The sequence below is a fragment of the Salvia hispanica genome, chromosome 1 (assembly GCF_029641045.1).
Source record: "Salvia hispanica isolate PSC_SH4W2 chromosome 1, Shi_PSC_v1, whole genome shotgun sequence".
Lineage (NCBI taxonomy): Eukaryota > Viridiplantae > Streptophyta > Magnoliopsida > Lamiales > Lamiaceae > Salvia > Salvia hispanica.
Window position 1 is genome coordinate 2,526,723 of NC_142692.1, and position 16,940 is coordinate 2,543,662.

General features: G+C 34.2%; 1 protein-coding gene and 2 long non-coding RNA genes across 3 annotated transcripts; 1 reads left to right on the forward strand and 2 right to left on the reverse strand.

The window, feature by feature from the left end:
• Positions 1–1,198: 1,198 nt before the first annotated feature.
• On the reverse strand, positions 1,199–4,435 carry LOC125221460 (uncharacterized). Its single transcript, XM_048123580.2, has 2 exons — positions 1,775–4,435; positions 1,199–1,687 (listed from the first exon to the last, which is right to left on the reverse strand). The coding sequence occupies exons 1-2, from the start codon at positions 4,425–4,427 to the stop codon at positions 1,347–1,349; spliced, it is 2,994 nt and encodes a 997-aa protein (XP_047979537.2). The 5' UTR covers positions 4,428–4,435; the 3' UTR covers positions 1,199–1,346.
• A 4,376-nt stretch (positions 4,436–8,811) lies between these two features.
• Positions 8,812–9,303, reverse strand: LOC148933070 (uncharacterized). The gene is made up of 2 exons (XR_016135577.1): positions 9,171–9,303; positions 8,812–9,021 (listed from the first exon to the last, which is right to left on the reverse strand). It is a non-coding gene; the product is annotated as an uncharacterized LOC148933070 (long non-coding RNA).
• A 4,130-nt stretch (positions 9,304–13,433) lies between these two features.
• LOC125193312 (uncharacterized) lies at positions 13,434–15,417 on the forward strand. Its single transcript, XR_007171561.2, has 3 exons — positions 13,434–13,701; positions 14,364–14,432; positions 15,301–15,417. It is a non-coding gene; the product is annotated as an uncharacterized LOC125193312 (long non-coding RNA).
• The last annotated feature ends 1,523 nt before the right edge of the window (positions 15,418–16,940 follow it).

Here is a 16,940-nt window from a genome sequence, read left to right on the forward strand (position 1 = left end):
TTACGTGTAGTAAATTATGTCTTTAATTTTTACATATATATGCAATTACGTTGATGAATTTAGAAACGAGGCTTGATGCAATTTTTTGATATGGAACGATAGAAAATCGTCAAAGTTAGGATATAATTGACCATTTTTTAAAGTTATTGAGTACCAGAATTTGAACAAACTTCATGGTTTTTTTTGGCTATTTACCTTATAAAATATCTCTAAATATAATTTTAAAACATATTTTTAAAAAAGACATGGATTTTATTGTAAAATTGATAAAGTAAAATAGAAAAAAAAATAAGTGTGTTAGTAGAAAAGGTTCATCTCATTAAGAGAAATAAGTTTTCTTAAATAAATAGTTTGTATTTTTAGAAAAGGACTATAAAGAAAATAGTTTCTATATATGAGATGAAGAGAGTACTATTAAACTTGGAAAAAAAATGAAAAAAAAGGTAAAATTATACAACGTATGACATGGATGCAACCTGAAAAGGTGGTTTATACAATTATGTGAGATAAGTGGTTTATACAATTATGATTGGTTAAACACTCTACGGACAATATGTCTAGAGATTTGTGTTAAAATGACAACCCCTTTTAAAGTGACACCATGGCACCATTTATACAACAATATTATAAACGCTACACAACAATATTACAAACACTACACAACATACCCTATAGATCACTAAAGACCACCAAATTGTTGGCCGTCTTTTTCAGATTTTTTTTTATTTTGCCACGTGGCAGCTTATTATTCGTCCACGTGTACAAATAATTGGCTAGGAATGGTGGTATGGTGTTATTTTAAAGGGTGGTGGCACCCTAACTACCCTATAGATCACTAAATTTTTATTCTTGTATGTATAGATCACTAAATTTTTATTCTTGAAAAATGTGATAGAAGCCCAGAATTTTAAAGTGTTTAAAACGTCACCAAATTAGTCATCTATTTTAATTTGGACTATTACCAAATATTGTCTAGTACTCCGTACTTGTTAAGTTCAAAATGTCAAAAAACTCTTAATTAAAATAATCATTCAATGTTTGTGACGATAATATGTGGAGATTTAAATAAAATACTCTTTGAACAAGTGCTCCAAAGAATATTAATTTGATATATTAATATAAGTATTAAGTGAGAAATGAAATTGGACGGATATACAAATTAATGGTCAAAAAAGGAACCAAACTCAGCAAAAAGGGATTATTCCAAACAAAATGGACGTTTTATATATATATAGAGTATAGACATAGACGAATGCTCTACTCAAAATTACTACAAAATAAAAGCAAAAAAATATAAACATAGATACAAATAAGACTTAAAAAAGACAACAACTAGCTAATTTAGTTCATACATCCAAAGAAAAAGGTTGTAGTTGAGCTAGAATGTCAGCCAACTCATTTTCAACAAGAGTAATTGGCATTCTATCTCTTGGATTCTCCTTTGAGCATGACACACCGATATTCAAAATACGCCCAACAAACTCCATTTTCAAACCTCCCATCTCTAATCGTGGATCAATAATATCCATTAATCCATGTGGTAAAGCAGAGCTCACATATCTATGGAGATTTACCTCACCACCAAACAAATCATTTGTTGGTCTTTTATTTATGAACATCTCTAGAAGGATGATCCCGAAGCTATACACATCCCCTTGCATAGAAATCGAGCCAAACGTGCCATATTCTACACAAAATTTACAAGAAAAAGAGTTAGATTCAGGCTAAAAAGTCATCATTGAGTAAATTCGGAATATATAATTCAAGAATATACCTGGAGGGAGATAGCCTAAGGTACCCTTGATCCCAAAGGAACTCGTGTTGCTTTCATATGACGATGAAAGTATGTTTGAGGCAATCTTAGCTAATCCGAAATCCCCAACACAACCAACCATGTCATGATCTAAGAGAATGTTGCTCGGCTTCAAATCACCATGGATAATAGACGAGCCACTACCAAAGTGAAGGTATTTAATCCCATGAGCAATATCTAAGGCAATGTTAAGCCTCTGTATTATGCTAAGACTCTTCAAATCTTCACCACTTTCTTCCTTATTGTTGTGAAGCCATTTGTCTAGACTCCCGTTGACTTTGAATTCATACACCAATGATTTGAAATCATTGCCTTTGAAGTCCACACTATCACAAACACTTACAAGTTTCACCAAATTCCTATGCCTTATGCCTCCCAATACTCTGCACTCTGCCATGAATGTCTTTGACGCCCCTCTGACCTCAAGATTAAGCACTTTGACTGCTACAACTATGCCTTTCTCGTCATCGAGAACAGCTTTGTAAACGGATCCGAATTTCCCAGAACCAACCGCGTTACTTTCGGAGAATCCATTTGTTGCTTTGAGGAGATCTGCATAAGAAAGTCTCAATAACTGGCCACCAATAGCATCCTCCGATGAACCAACGGGACGAGGATTTTCTTTTGTTTTCTTGCACTTGAGAAATACTACAATCACAATGCACAATCCTCCAATAACCACTATTGGAATCAAGATCTTCCACAAAGTAGACAATTTTGCCTTGGAAGATTCCACTCCTTTGCAAGGAGGGAACTTCAACTCTTCAATTCCGCCACAAAAACCTTGGTTTCCATCAAGAGAAATTGAACTTAAGTTCGTAAAAACTCCTCTTGATGGGACTTCTCCTTGTAGCCTATTGAAGGACAAGTTGAGCTTCTCAAGCTTCAAATTCTCCAAAAACGAGGGAATTGATCCAGACAGATTGTTCTGCGAAAGATCCAACTCTTGTAAGCCCATCAAAGAGCTCATTCCTGGAATCTCACCTTGAAGAAGATTCTCATCGAGGTAGAGCCGTTGCAAGCTAACGCAACTACTCAAAGAGGTGGGAATCACTCCAGACAGTCTGTTGCTAGACAAGTCCAAAGCCGCGAGGTTTCTCAAAGAGCGAACTTCACTTGGAATAGAGCCCTCGAGCGCATTGTGAGAGAGATTAAGCACAATGGAAAGCGACGAAAGTCTCATGATTTCTCGAGGGATCAACCCAGTGAACTTGTTTCCCGAGAGGTCTAACTCTAGCAAGTTGGACAATTTGCCAAGACTGGAAGGCACATTTCCAGAAAGCTCATTCCCATTTAGCTGGAATCGACTCAAAAGAGTCATGTTTCCAAACAAGGATGGTAGTTCGCCTTCAAATCTGTTCCTACCCATAAAAAGATTATGCATATTCGAAAGCTTTGACATTGACATGGGAATTTGGCCATCAAGAAAATTTTGAGATAGATCAACCACATCAAGATTGACAAGGTTTCCAATTCCTGAAGGAATGCTTCCATGTATCTGATTCTTGTGTATATCAAACATATTGACAAGAACAGACAAATTGGCTAAGGATTCCGGCAAAGAACCACTCAACATGTTCTCACTAACATCGAAACGCTCTAACTTGGTCGAATTTGTCAATGATGAAATGAAGCTCATATCATCTTCAATCAAGTTTGATCGCAAGTAGATATTTTGAATCAAAGTAAGTCTCTCAAGATTTGGTATAGGTCCAATAAATTGATTAGAGGACAAGATGATCCATTCAATCAATGAAGCATTTGAAATGGAATTAGGAATTGGCCCACTAAATTGGTTTTGTTCAAGATAAAGAACAGCAAGATTAGGGAGTGTGACACCAATAGTGGAAGGAATAACTCCATGAAGACTATTAACAGAAACATCAAAATAATAAATGTTAGTTAGATTAAACAGACCATGAGGAATAGTACCAGTGAAATTATTTTGACTCAATTGAAGAAATGTGAGGCGGCCGAGGCGGCCGAGTGACTCGGGAATCTCTCCATACAATCGGCACGCTCCTAAAGACAGCTCTTGGAGGGTTGTTATGTTACCGATGGATGAAGGGATGAGCCCGGAAAATCGGTTACTTGAAAATAGTATAGCTTCAAGTTTAGGCAAGAAACTTAGTTCATTAGGTATGGTTCCGGAAAGGAGATTAGTGGAAAAAGCAAGCTGCACAAGGTTGATGCATTGGGACAAGTTTTTAGGTAATTCACCCATGAAAGAGTTGTTGCTAAAATCAAGAAACTCAAGCCTGCCTAAGAGAGTGATTTCTGCAGGAATTGGGCCTTCGAAAAAGTTGTTAGCGAGGGTGACGTTGGTGAGAAGAGAGAGGTTACCTATGTGCGGGGAGAGACTTCCGACGAGGCCTAGAGACGACAAGGTTATGGCGATGACTCTGTTGCCGCGGCATTGGATGCCTGTCCAGCTGCAGAAGGGGAGTGTTTGGTTCCATGAAGAGAGAGCTCCTTGTGGATCTTGGAGGCTGGATTTGATGGCTAGTAGTGAGAGTTGGTCTGTTTGGTTGGTGGAGCATGTTGTAGGTGGAAGAAGGGTGGTGAGGAGGAAGATGAAGAGTGATAGAGGAAGAAATGTCATGAGGTTTGCCATGCTCGTGAATGAGAGGTTAAAGATAGGGATTAGTTGCTAAAATATAAATTTATATTTATAATTATGGTGCTAGTTCGTAGTTCCCATGGGCCGGGACGGGACCAACACGAGACATGTTCCGGTCACTTAGTGGAACGAAGGGAGGCATGACGTCCCACAAATTTTAAGTACTCATCACGTCCACGAAAAATAGTCTCATTTTGTCATTTTGGGATGTCCATAAAAAATAGTCTCATTTCTAAAAATGGAACCTTCTCACGGGATGTCGGGCCGGAGTGTGGGCCGCAAGGCGACGGAATCCCTTTTTTGCTGCAATTATTAATCCACTATTAGAGAGAGGAGGTTTGAAATTGAACTTTATTAGTATAATTAGTACTGTTTAAAATATTGGGTGTCATTCTCAGATAAGAATCATAGAATTCAAATTACTCTTGTTATTAATGAATTGGCTGAAATTTTAGATCAACTATGACCTTTTGATTTATAAATTGAATGATTTTGGATAGAGCGCATTTTGTGAACACGTTGATCTTGTTGCTTTTTGTATTGTTATTTCGTTGTTAGCCATTTTATTTGACTGATTGAGCATTTCATAACATGTTAAAAAAACTATTTATCTTTGAATAAAATGATTTTCCTCATTTGCTGTATCACTCTCTCTATTTTAACCAACTTGTAACGCACTATTAATACTTCTATTTAGTGAAATTTTGATCTCTTTTTCAACCAAGTTGTATAACGTATTCATATGTAATTAGAAATTTTGATCTCTTTTGCAACCTACTTCCAACGCATTCATATTAATTTGAAATATGATCTCTTTTGCAATCAACTTGTAAAATTTCGATCTCTTTTTCAGCCAACTTGTAACGACTAACGCGCTAATATTAAATTAGAAATTTGGATAATAAATCGATAGGATCATAGGAGTCCCTTGTTGAAACTAATACTCCCTCCGTTCCACCACAAATGATAGATTTCTTTTGGACATGAAATTTAAGAAAATAATATATATTGAATTAAAATATAGAAAATAAATAAATAAAAAATGAAGTAAGAAAGAGAAAATAAAGTAAGAAAGAGAATAACATAAGAAATGGTTAAAATTTTGTTTTTATTAAATAAGGAAAATAACTTATCACTTGTAATGGGACAATCCAAAATTGAAAGCTGATCATTTTGAATTTTTCTATGTCTATATAAATATCCAAATCCTTCTTTGCTATATGCATTTTTTTCTCTACTCAAACACATTAAACAACATCTAAAAAATATCACGTGTTACCTAATTAACAAGTGTGACATCTTTTGTAGGAAGAAGAAAAACAATACTTCATCAATCTCAAAAGATTATGCACTCTTGGTTGGAAGCATATTTTAATGTACATAACTTATAAAATATGAGGAAGATAAAAATATAAAGTTAATAAAATATTACTAATAGAAAATAGGCCTTATCTTATTAAACGAAAATAAATTTTAAAATTAAAAAAGTTAATTTTTTCAGTTTATATGCCAGAAATTTTTTATTAAGCATTGGGGAAAATCAAAGTCAATGCTCTACCAATAAAATTTAATACTACAAAGTCAAGAACCAAGTCCATATGTTTGACAAAAAAGTATACCAAGAAAATTGGTAGTATCTGCCAATCAGGTCGTCTGTCGGGCTATCTTCTATTCGAGGACGTCAAAATCAGCCATTCATTGCAATTGTAAATAAAAGGTGGAGAAATACATCCAGCAAAAAAAAATTTTTTGTTAAATATATAATTAATTTTATTATTTTTATCTTAACTAAAATTAGAGGTTGCAAAGTGGACGCATTCTGAAAAGGCAAAAAGTTAAGTTAATTTATCCTTTATATTGGAACGATTTTTTTTAGCATATACTAAATTGTCGTTATTTTATGTTTTTAAAAAGTAAGTTTTTCTTTATCGCGACGGACTTTACTTACCTACTTTCCTACTTTTATAATTTGATATTTGTTTATTATTCGATATTTGAAGTTTATAGTATTTGATGATTAGAATTGATTATTATTGGGTTAGTTTTCCAAAGGTTACTAAACTAAAGTGTCTGTATCAATAAAGATATTAAATAAAATTTTATATAAAAATAAATAGGAGTACTAAACTTCAATTATATATCTTTCAAATAATATATTTAGCTCTTTTCTTAACTTAATAAATAGGTTTAAAATTATTTTGATAATTTAATTAACTAACTGATTTCTTACAAAAAATCTGTTATTTTAATTCATTATATATTGTCGAGGGATGCGCTATAATTAGGGTTGGGGAAAAATATCGAAAAAATGATATACCGCTCGTATCGTATTGAAAAATATCGAAAAATTATCGAATTTTCGGTATATCGTAATTTTCGATACGATACGGTATCGTATCGTTCGATACGATAACGATATGAATTTCCTTATATCGCGATATATCGTTATATATCGAATATATCGAAACATATTGAAATTCAATACATATTGAAGTTTAAAATTATAAATATATATAAATCCATATAATTCATTCATTCATATATTTAGAATATATATATATATATATATATATATATATATATAGGGATGTATTCAGGTCAGAACGCTAAGTATAAGTAAAACTCAAAACACTTGCAGTCCATTGGATCATTTGATCTAATGGTTAGATTAATGCCACGTGTCATCTAATAATGTAGAATTTTAGACTAATAATGTAGCTCGGATAATAATGTAGCAATTTAGTTGAATAATGTAGCATTTTAGTTTAGAAATGTACAGTTTTAGTCTTACAATGTACATTTCTAGTCTAATAATGTACCTCACCTAATAATGTAGATTTTTAGTATGATAATGTAACAAATCACAACCATCCAATCTAATGATCCAAGGGCTGTGATTTGTGTTGTGTTTTACACTAAGATGCTGTAAGGACCCTAACACACCCCTATATATATATATATATATGAAACCCTAATAAGAACACAATTTATTTTATTATGTTGAAGTTTTATTAATTTTTGTGTTATTTTGCAGTTTTGAAATTATATTTTTCAATATGCAGGTATTCGATACGATAACGATATTTCCGTATCGATCTTACGATATATCGAAATATCGATATGATAACGATATTGATATTATCCATATCGAAAGTTCGATATATCGAAATTCGATATGTCGAAACTTTCGATACGATAACGATATGAAATTCTTTCATATCGATATTTTTGATACGAAACACGATACAACGTTTTCGATACGATATATCGTATCGACCCACACCTAGCTATAATGATAACCCATATTTATGTGATAACCTAATAACCTATCATTTTATGGGTCAAAAGTATCATTTTTACTAAAAATGATATTTATACACAATAAAATGATATTTTTTCGGCATGCATAAAATGATACTACTTTTAAACCATAAAATGGTATTCTGTTCTATAAAATAATACTTTTCGTCCATAAAATTAGGATTATTAGGTTATCACCATAAATATGGGTTATCATATGATCACATCCCTATATATTGTCGATAAAATATATTTAAATTGTCTATGAAAAAGTAATAGAAAATTGAAATATTACAAGAATAAAGTATTTAAATAATACTTTAAAACTAAATATTGATTTTCCACTACAACAAAAAAAGACAGTCAAGGACATCTTTTAATACAATTAATGACGCTAATTTGTGTTTCTAAATTTACCACCAACGCTTCAAAAAGCGTCCTTATTATTAGTGTCTCAACTAAAATTAGAGAACGCAGATGGAAGCGTCCAAAATAATGAAATATTAGCTAATTTGTCATTCAGAAACATTTTCTTTTGCGTCTTAAATTGTTGTTATTTTCAATAAAATTTAACGCAAGTAATTGCGTTTCATTTTTGTGTCCCTAAAAGATAAGTTTTTTTTCAGTGTTCTTAAACATAATTACATAATTAAATTCATAATCACATTCCATTATCTCTAATATTTTACTCTCTCTACTTTGTATACTTTCATACTTTATTATCTATCCAATTAACTTATTAGATATCGTGCTCAAACGAAATGTATCACTTAATAATAAATACAAGAGGTATAAGCTCTTCATCTACTGTTATAATGTTGTACTTATGATTAAGAATATCACTCGGATCATCTTTCTCGATTTCAAACTATTCGGTCGAGTTAGTCGAGCTTTCTCTATTTTAGGCTAAAATGAGTTGATCTTAAACCATAACCCCTCAATTCTTTGGATTGCGAGTCCTTCAGATCATAATGGTTTCAATAAAATCTTAACATCTCCCATCTTCATCGACGGAAAGTAGCCTTAAAATTGAACGCCAGAGATTTTAATGCAAAATTAGAAACCGAGGGACAGAAAATTAAGAGAAAAAATGTTTAGAAATATTCGAACTTTATTTTCCTTTATTATTTTTAACAACATAAAATTACATAAAATAGAAAATGTTGGTTGGGCTAACGGCAGCATTCGCAATCGCCGAATCGAGGGCCAGAGCGAGGATAACAACATCCTGCGGGGCACTCAAATTTAAAACGTGCATAACTTCTGATCATCTTCTCACCATCTTTATCTGAATAAAATCATGTAATTAATTAATAATCATTCCTTCAAAATAATTTAAGTTTGAGTTCCAATCTATTCCTTCAAGTTCCACCAATCTAGTTCAAAGAATTACCTGAGAAATTTTGATTAAGATTATCAAAGAAAAGAAGTGCTTACATGGAAATGGATGGAGTTGTCGAGCGTCAGCAACTTGAGAGGAAATGAGAAGAGCCATAACTAAGAAAAGAGCCATAGTTTCGACCCTTTTGGAAACCATTTGTGGATTTGTAGAAATCCTAAAGCAATGTATTGGGGATTTATATAATTAGACCACCCGTAAAAATTCAAGAAGCAGCTGTTTTTTTTTTAAGTCTCAAATTTAATCAAAATAATAATTAAAATTGTCAATTAAAATAAGAGAATGGGAAGTCCATATTTCAATTAAATCACATATTAGGTGTTTTGGCAATATTTTTCAAGTTTTATAGAACTAAATGCACCACAACTCATGAAGTTTGTACATATCCGTGTTTCAGTTAATCACATGGAGTATTAGGCATTCAAAATTATACTCCTGTATTAGCTAAGTTGAGTCGTATTTTTTTAGGATGTTTCAATTAATTTGAATTTTTTTAGAAAAAATAAAATATTTAAGTATTCTTATTTTACCATTCTCCTACTCTATTTTTGTCACCATGAGAAGATCGAACCATGAATAAGAAAAGAACCAAAATTTCAATTACTGTGGAAACAAATTGGTACAGAGTAATAGTTTAATAATAGTTTAATAATAAAATGTGATTGAGAATAAATTAGTAGAATGCGAAGTGAAGAACATTATCATAGACTGTCCAAATAAGAAAATATAGAACAATTTAACTAGGATAGGAGGAAGTATTGTTTTTCTTGTGTGGATTCCCACGGGTTGAAATCAGCATGAAGAGTGTGAAGGGTGAAGTGTGAAGGACGAATTAGTATGAAAGTTTGACCCTTTTGAATGTGCCAGTGCCGACGATTTACTATTGACACCAATCATTTTCCTTAAAATCATCTAAAAAATCCAAAGGCTCGTTGCACTGTTATTCAAAGACTCGTTCAATACTACTACTATCAATTAGGAGTACTCTATCCGTCCTACAATAAAAGTCATATTTAATATTAATACAAATTTTAAGAAATACTAATATACTACCTTCGTATTTGAAACATAGAAATATTTGAATGATTGACACGGATTTTAATGCACAATTGATACAGTAAGAGAAAAAAAATTGGAAAAGTAAGAAATAGAATGAAAAATATGAATAAAGTAAGAGAGAGGATGAGAAAAAGTAGTGAAAGTAGTGTTAGTGGATTATAGGGTCTACGTCTAGAAATAGAAAGATTCTAAAGTATCTATTTTTAAGAGACAGACTAAAATGGAAATAGTTACTCCCTCCGTCCCGCATAATTTGTCACCATTTGACTCGGTACGAGTTTTAAGAAATGTAATAGAAATTGAGTTGAAAAAGTTGGTGGCATGTGGATCCTCCTACTTTTATATATTAGTTTTATAATAAAATGTGAGTGATAATGAGTTAGTGGAATATGGGGTCCACTATCAAAAGTGAAAGGTGACAAATTTTTAGGGACGGACAAAAAAGGAAATAGGTGACAAATTTTCAGGGACGGAGAGAGTACTATTTTTAAAATACGAAGTACTTCCTCCATCACATAGTAGATGTCACACTTTCCTTTTTAGTTTGTCCCACAAAAGATGTCACATTTCATCATTTGGAAAAAGATCCTTCTAACATCAATTATACAATTACTCCCTCCGTCCCGCTTAAAATGACACGTTTTCCTTTTTAGTTTGTCCCAATTAAGATGACACATTTTCTTTTTTTAGAAACTCTCTCTCTCCAATTAATACACCCAACCATTTTTACTTACTCCTATTAAAATATTCATTTTTCTTTATCTCTCTATTTTAATAATTATACCCACCTTTTCTCTCTCTAATTAAACACTTTAACCAACAACTCCTAAAACCCCGTGCCGGCCAAGAAATGTGTCATCTTAGCCGGGACAGAGGGAGTATATTTTTTCTTACCACTTAAAACACAAAATAACATGTCCTAAATCTCATGTCATCTCCCAAGTGTGACATCTACTATAGGACGGAGAGAGTAGTAAAGAATATGAGTTGAAAAAGTTACTGCAATATTTAGTACTCCCTCCGTCCCAAGAAAGTTGAGTAGTACTCCTTTTTAGTCCATCCCAACAAAGTTGAGTCATTTCCTTTTCTAATAAAAAACAAAAACATCTAATAAGTCGAACTTTATTCCTTTATTTACTTTACTTTCACTTATCTTTCCTAGTACTATTTTCATCTCTCCTATTTATTTAATACAAATTCTTAATCTACGTGCCCAAAAGTTTGGTATCAACTTTCTTGGGACGGAGGGAGTACACTTTTTTATATTGATTTTATAATAATATGTGAGTGAAGTGAATTAGTGGAATGTGGTACCTATTTACCATTTACGATAAAAGTGAAAAATGACTCTTGTTGTGGGACTGAGGGAGTACTATATACTCCATCCATCCGCAATTTATAGTCCCATTTTTATTCGACACAGATTTTAAGAAATTGTTTGAATTTGTAAAGAAAAAAAATGGGAAATGAGTTAGTGGAAAGTGAACCCCCTTTTATATATTGATAATAGAATGAAAGTGTAATAAGTTAGGTGAATGTTACCTAAAATAGAAAAAGGAAAATGAGATTTTAAATTACTGACTAGCAAAATGAGACAATTTTTTTTATAAACGGAGGAACATATACAAATAGATTAAAATGAGAAAAAATAATAATTTAATTCTCGAGTATTGATATAGAATGTGTGGTCTTAGGCAGTTTATGTATGGATCCATGGAAAATATAAGGTCAAAAATAAACATGTGGTCTTAGGCGGTCTATGTGAGGATCCAGGGAAAGATATTTCATGTCAAAAGTACACGTCTGCTATAAGAGCATCTCCAATAGTAGGCTAGCCGATTGACGTGGCTAGCCAAACCATTGGAGTAGGCTAGCCGAATTTCGGCGAAAAAACCGGCCAAGGTTAGCCGATTGCGTGTGGCTAGCCGATGCGCTGGCTGCCATTGTGGCGGCCCGATCGGCCAGCGCCGATTTTTAATTTTTTTTTTTTTGAAACCTATATAAAAGCGATTTTAGTTTCATTTTCATTTGCACCGCTTGTTTTAACGAGTTTTCTCTCTCTCTAACTTTCTGTACAAGAGCATCATCGAGCGATGAGTAACGCGGGTGGTAGCAGTGGTGGTAGTGGTGGGGATGCTGAGGAGTACGAACGGAGGATGAACGAGGCTATGGAGGCCTACATGAACCGCGAGATGGAGCGGTACATGCGTAGGGTGGAACAGCAGGCGATACCTCGCCCTCCAGGGGTTATCCACCACCGAGCAGTGATTGATCGGGATCACGCCGCTGCACATCAGCGGCTGTACAACGACTACTTTTCGGAGAACCCGCGGTTTCCCGCACACATGTTCCGGCGGCATTTTAGAATGCGCAGGGAGTTATTTATGCGTATCGTTGGCGCATTAGAGCGTCGATATCTGTGTTTCCGCTTCAGGCACGATGCGGTTGGCAGACCCGGCCACACCCTAATTCAAAAGTGCACGGCGGTAATCAGGTAGTTGGCCTACGGAGGCGCGGCAGACATGTGGGATGAGTACCTCCACATCGGTGAGTCGACAGCCCTGGATGTCTGAAGTATTTCTGTGAGGGCGTGATGAACGTTTTCGGTGAGCAGTAACTTCGAAGCCCTACTCCCGAAGATTGTCAGAATTTGATGCAGATGCACGAGGAGAAGCATGGGTTCCCCGGGATGTTAGGCAGCATAGACTGTATGCATTGGGAGTGGAAGAACTGCCCGACTGCCTGGAAGGGGGCCTACACGACCGGCTACAAGTCAAAGAATCCCACGATGATCCTCGAGGCCGTAGCTGATTATCGGCTGTGGATCTGGCACGCGTATTTTGGGGTAGCCGGGTCGAACAACGACCTCAACGTCCAGAACTCGTCTCCCCCTCTTCAACGAGAAGTGCCAGGGCGTCGGTCCAGCTGTCTCGTTTGTGGCCAACGGCAACCGGCATGATATGGGCTACTACTTGGCGGATGGGATATGTAACGACCCAAATCTAACAAAATAATAGCTAAATAATAATAATAGTTTAAATGCTTTGAAATTTTGAATAAATTAAATTATAAGATTTTAATTAGAATAAGTTAGTGTGTGGTGTAGCAAGAAGTATGTACTAAATACTAGAAGTGTGTATATAATTATTTATTTTGTAAAGTAGAATTTGAAGAGGTGGAAGATTTTTTACTCCCTTCTAGAAGCAACGTAAAAAAAAAAAAGAAAAAAAAAAGAAAAAAAAAAATCTCTCTTCACCCCCATTCTACATTATTTTTCACTCTCACTTTTCATAAAAAAGAACACACTGGAGGAACGCTCCCTTTGGACGATCGATGCTCCTCCGGCGACAGTGAGCAAACTCCCCTCATCTTCCTCCCTGACTTGATAACTCTCTACACACCCACACGCTGAACCATTTCTCTCCTTGCTGCATCGCCATCGTCGTCGGCTGCCCGACAACTTCCGTCGCCGGTTTCCGGCAATTCTAGAATAGACTTGTCTTCTCTTGAGTAAGCAAGTCCCTCACATCATCAATGTATTCAATTCCTGCTTCAAAATTTAAAAGCTAGGGTTCTTAAGTTAGTTTTTCCCCAATTTGGGATATTAAGCAAATTTGGGTATGAATTTAATAAATCAATTGTTTGCTAGCTTTCCTAAGTCTATTTTGAGTGAATGGAATATAATTGTTGAGTATGATGCTTGGATGTTGGGATAATATGGAATTGTGATTCCGATTGGAATCTTGTCCTACCAATTTGATTTACTTTGAGAAATTACTTTTCTTACAAAAGTTAAATCAATATTTGAGAAATATATATTTTATTTGTAAATCACATTTTGGGACAGCCTGTAGCTGAACGTGAAAGTTGATGAGTTTTATGTATTTTAGTTGAAAGATGTTTATAATAAGTTAGTGATGCACATCTAGGATTATTTTCCGAATGTTTGGACAGTGTTAGTGGATAAATGAAGTCCTTATACTCAACTATTGTAGTTAATTAAGAACTTAAGTTTATAACATTTTATCTATTTTTGGCTACAAATTATTGTTATGGCTTTTGGAACAAATATAAGATTATTTTCATAAGCTATGTGTATTAACTGATAAAAAGTGACTATGCTTACATTATATTTTTTGGTGATGGTGTTGATAAAGATTATGTATTGAAAGGTAATCCTGACACGAGCAAAGAGAACGTGATGGAGTAAAGTGATCCGGGAAAGCATTTTGGATTTCAAGGTAATAAGTCACATAATAATTTTTTTTTATATAACTAAATTAAGTTTATGTGATTGGGTAAAGTATATTCAGGTGATGCAATATGTGAATTGTTTAGGTGTGTATGATATGAAATGTAATAATATTGGAGGAGTTGAATTACATATGTGATCAAATGTGCAAGAAATAGTGTACTTGATTGTATTTACGCCTCGTGCTTGAGTGCGTGCTGTATATCTCTGTCTCTGATCTGCTCTGTCTACTCTGATCTCTGATTCTTTTATCTCTGCCTGATATCTGTCAGATATCTAATATCTCTGATCTTGATCTCTGATCATCTGATATCTCTGCTCATCTGTTATCTCTGCTGTCAGAGATATCTACCTCTGTCTCTGATATCTGATACCTTTGACATCTGTTATCTCTATCTGATATCTGTAAGATGTCTATACCTCTGTCTCTGAGATATCTCTGATCTGTATTATATATGTACGCCCTCATGGGTGGTCTGTGCGGAGCACTCCAAGTGACAAAAATCCGAGTATGCATCTGATATGAAATTGTCTCTGACCTAAACCGAGTACTCTAACCTCGCACTAAGTACTTGAGGTTGTATGAAATTTGTAAAATATTATGTGCTTGATTTAATATTCGGAGTAGTGGGTTATTATTAACTTATAAATCTGGTGAATTCTACAAGGTCGCAAAGAGTGAGGATATAAATTCATGATTTAGATGTTTATTTCTACCACACAAGTGTATGTGGATGTGAGAATGTCAGCTTTGAAATGACTTCTTGTTTAATAGTATATGTTTCAAATCATCTACTTAATTCGGAGAGTTTAACCCTATGATTGTGGAAGCTCACTTCCTGCTTTTCATCTTGCAGACTAGGTGATTAAGACTAGCTCTTTTGTTGTGCTGCTCAAGTCGAGTTCCTAGCCAAGCTTTTGATTTTGGGTAATCCTTTTTAGAGTTGCTAAATATGGCATATTTTGGAAGTGTAACATATCTCAAACATTATACAACTTCCTAATCTTGTGTTAAACATGTATATTTTGCGAATAGTTCGGGTTGTGTATATATGTATATATGCAATGACTTTTGGAAACAGGTTGATGGTTTAAATCCAGATGTTATATATCACTTTTATTTCGCTAAGTATAATAATATGCTTTATATATCTTATGCTTTATATGTATATATATAAATATACAAATAAAGAAAAATTTAGAACTTTCTATTAATTGGAGATTTACACTGGAATATGACATCAATTATCTAACTATTAAATTAATCCAGTAAGGGTGTTACAGGATATACCCTAGGTGGCCTGTCTTTGTGAAGACGATCAGGCACGCAAGTGATGAAAGGAAGGCCTACTTTGCGGAACGACAGGAGTCGGCATGCAAGGACGTGGAGCGCGCATTTGGTGTGCTCCAGTCTCGATGGGCGGCAATTAAGGGTCCAACGCGTTTGTGGGATGTCACATGCGTATCCCAAATAATGTACGCCTGCATTATCCTGCACAACATGATCGTCGAAGACGAAGGCGTACAACTGACTAGTTGGGCCAATGACGATGAAGCCGGTCCAAGCCACAGAACGGCCACCCCTAACGTACGACGTGGGGTACCTCTCGATGAAGCCGACCGCCTCATGGAATTTGCCGACATGCGCCAAGTGGATGCTCAAATTTAACTCCAAAAGGATATAATTGAAGAGTTGTGGGCACGGAGGACTGCACGGCGATAGGTGTTTTTCTTTATTATGTACCTTTTTAAATGTAAATTTTTTTTATCTATGTACCTTTTTAAATGCAATTAATGAATTTTCCCGTATATGTCTCGTAAATTTAATTCCGTAATTTAATCGTAATTCTAATTCCGTAAATGTAGTATATTTTGAATTATTTTTTTCGCGGCTGACCTATGGCTGGCCTAAATCTGATGTGGCAGGTGGATTTTTAGTGCTGCTGACGTGGCAGGGAGAGAGAGTGGCTGGCCTATGGCTGGCCTAATAGCATTGGAGATGCTCTAAATTTATTATAGTACATCCTCCGTTTTCTAAAATAATAAATCTTTTATTTTATTCTGTTTTTTAAAGTTATACTTTTATTTTAAGAAATAGACTCTACAAACCATTAACACTAATTCAACTATTTTTTCTCCCCGTTATGTTACTTTATTAAATTTTTTCTCTATTTTATTTTTATTAATTTTATATTAAAATTCGTAACGTTTCAAAGTTCATACTTTACTAAATAGTGAATAGTATAACAATTCATTTTCTTGGAGGGCACTAATTTAAAGCGAGTCAACGAAAGATACCCAATAAGAAAGCGATATTGGGGAGTAGTTAGAGGGAAATTTCCATGCGCGTGTAATGATATTTAAGTAGAAATTTTGATAATAAAACGATGGGAGTACCTTATGGGAAACTAGATGATGAATTTCTACAATTCCCCATTAATTATTAACCAAAAAGTAATCAAAGTCCTTTTTGAAAAAGTAGTCAAAGCCATTTTTT

Excerpts from the sequence above, each read along its gene's own strand:
- LOC125221460 (XM_048123580.2), bottom strand. The coding sequence starts at position 4,427 with ATGGCAAACCTCATGACATTTCTTCCTCTATCACTCTTCATCTTCCTC. Across the intron at positions 1,688-1,774 it reads CTTAGGCTATCTCCCTCCAG|AATATGGCACGTTTGGCTCG; the intron begins GTATATTCTTGA and ends AATTTTGTGTAG.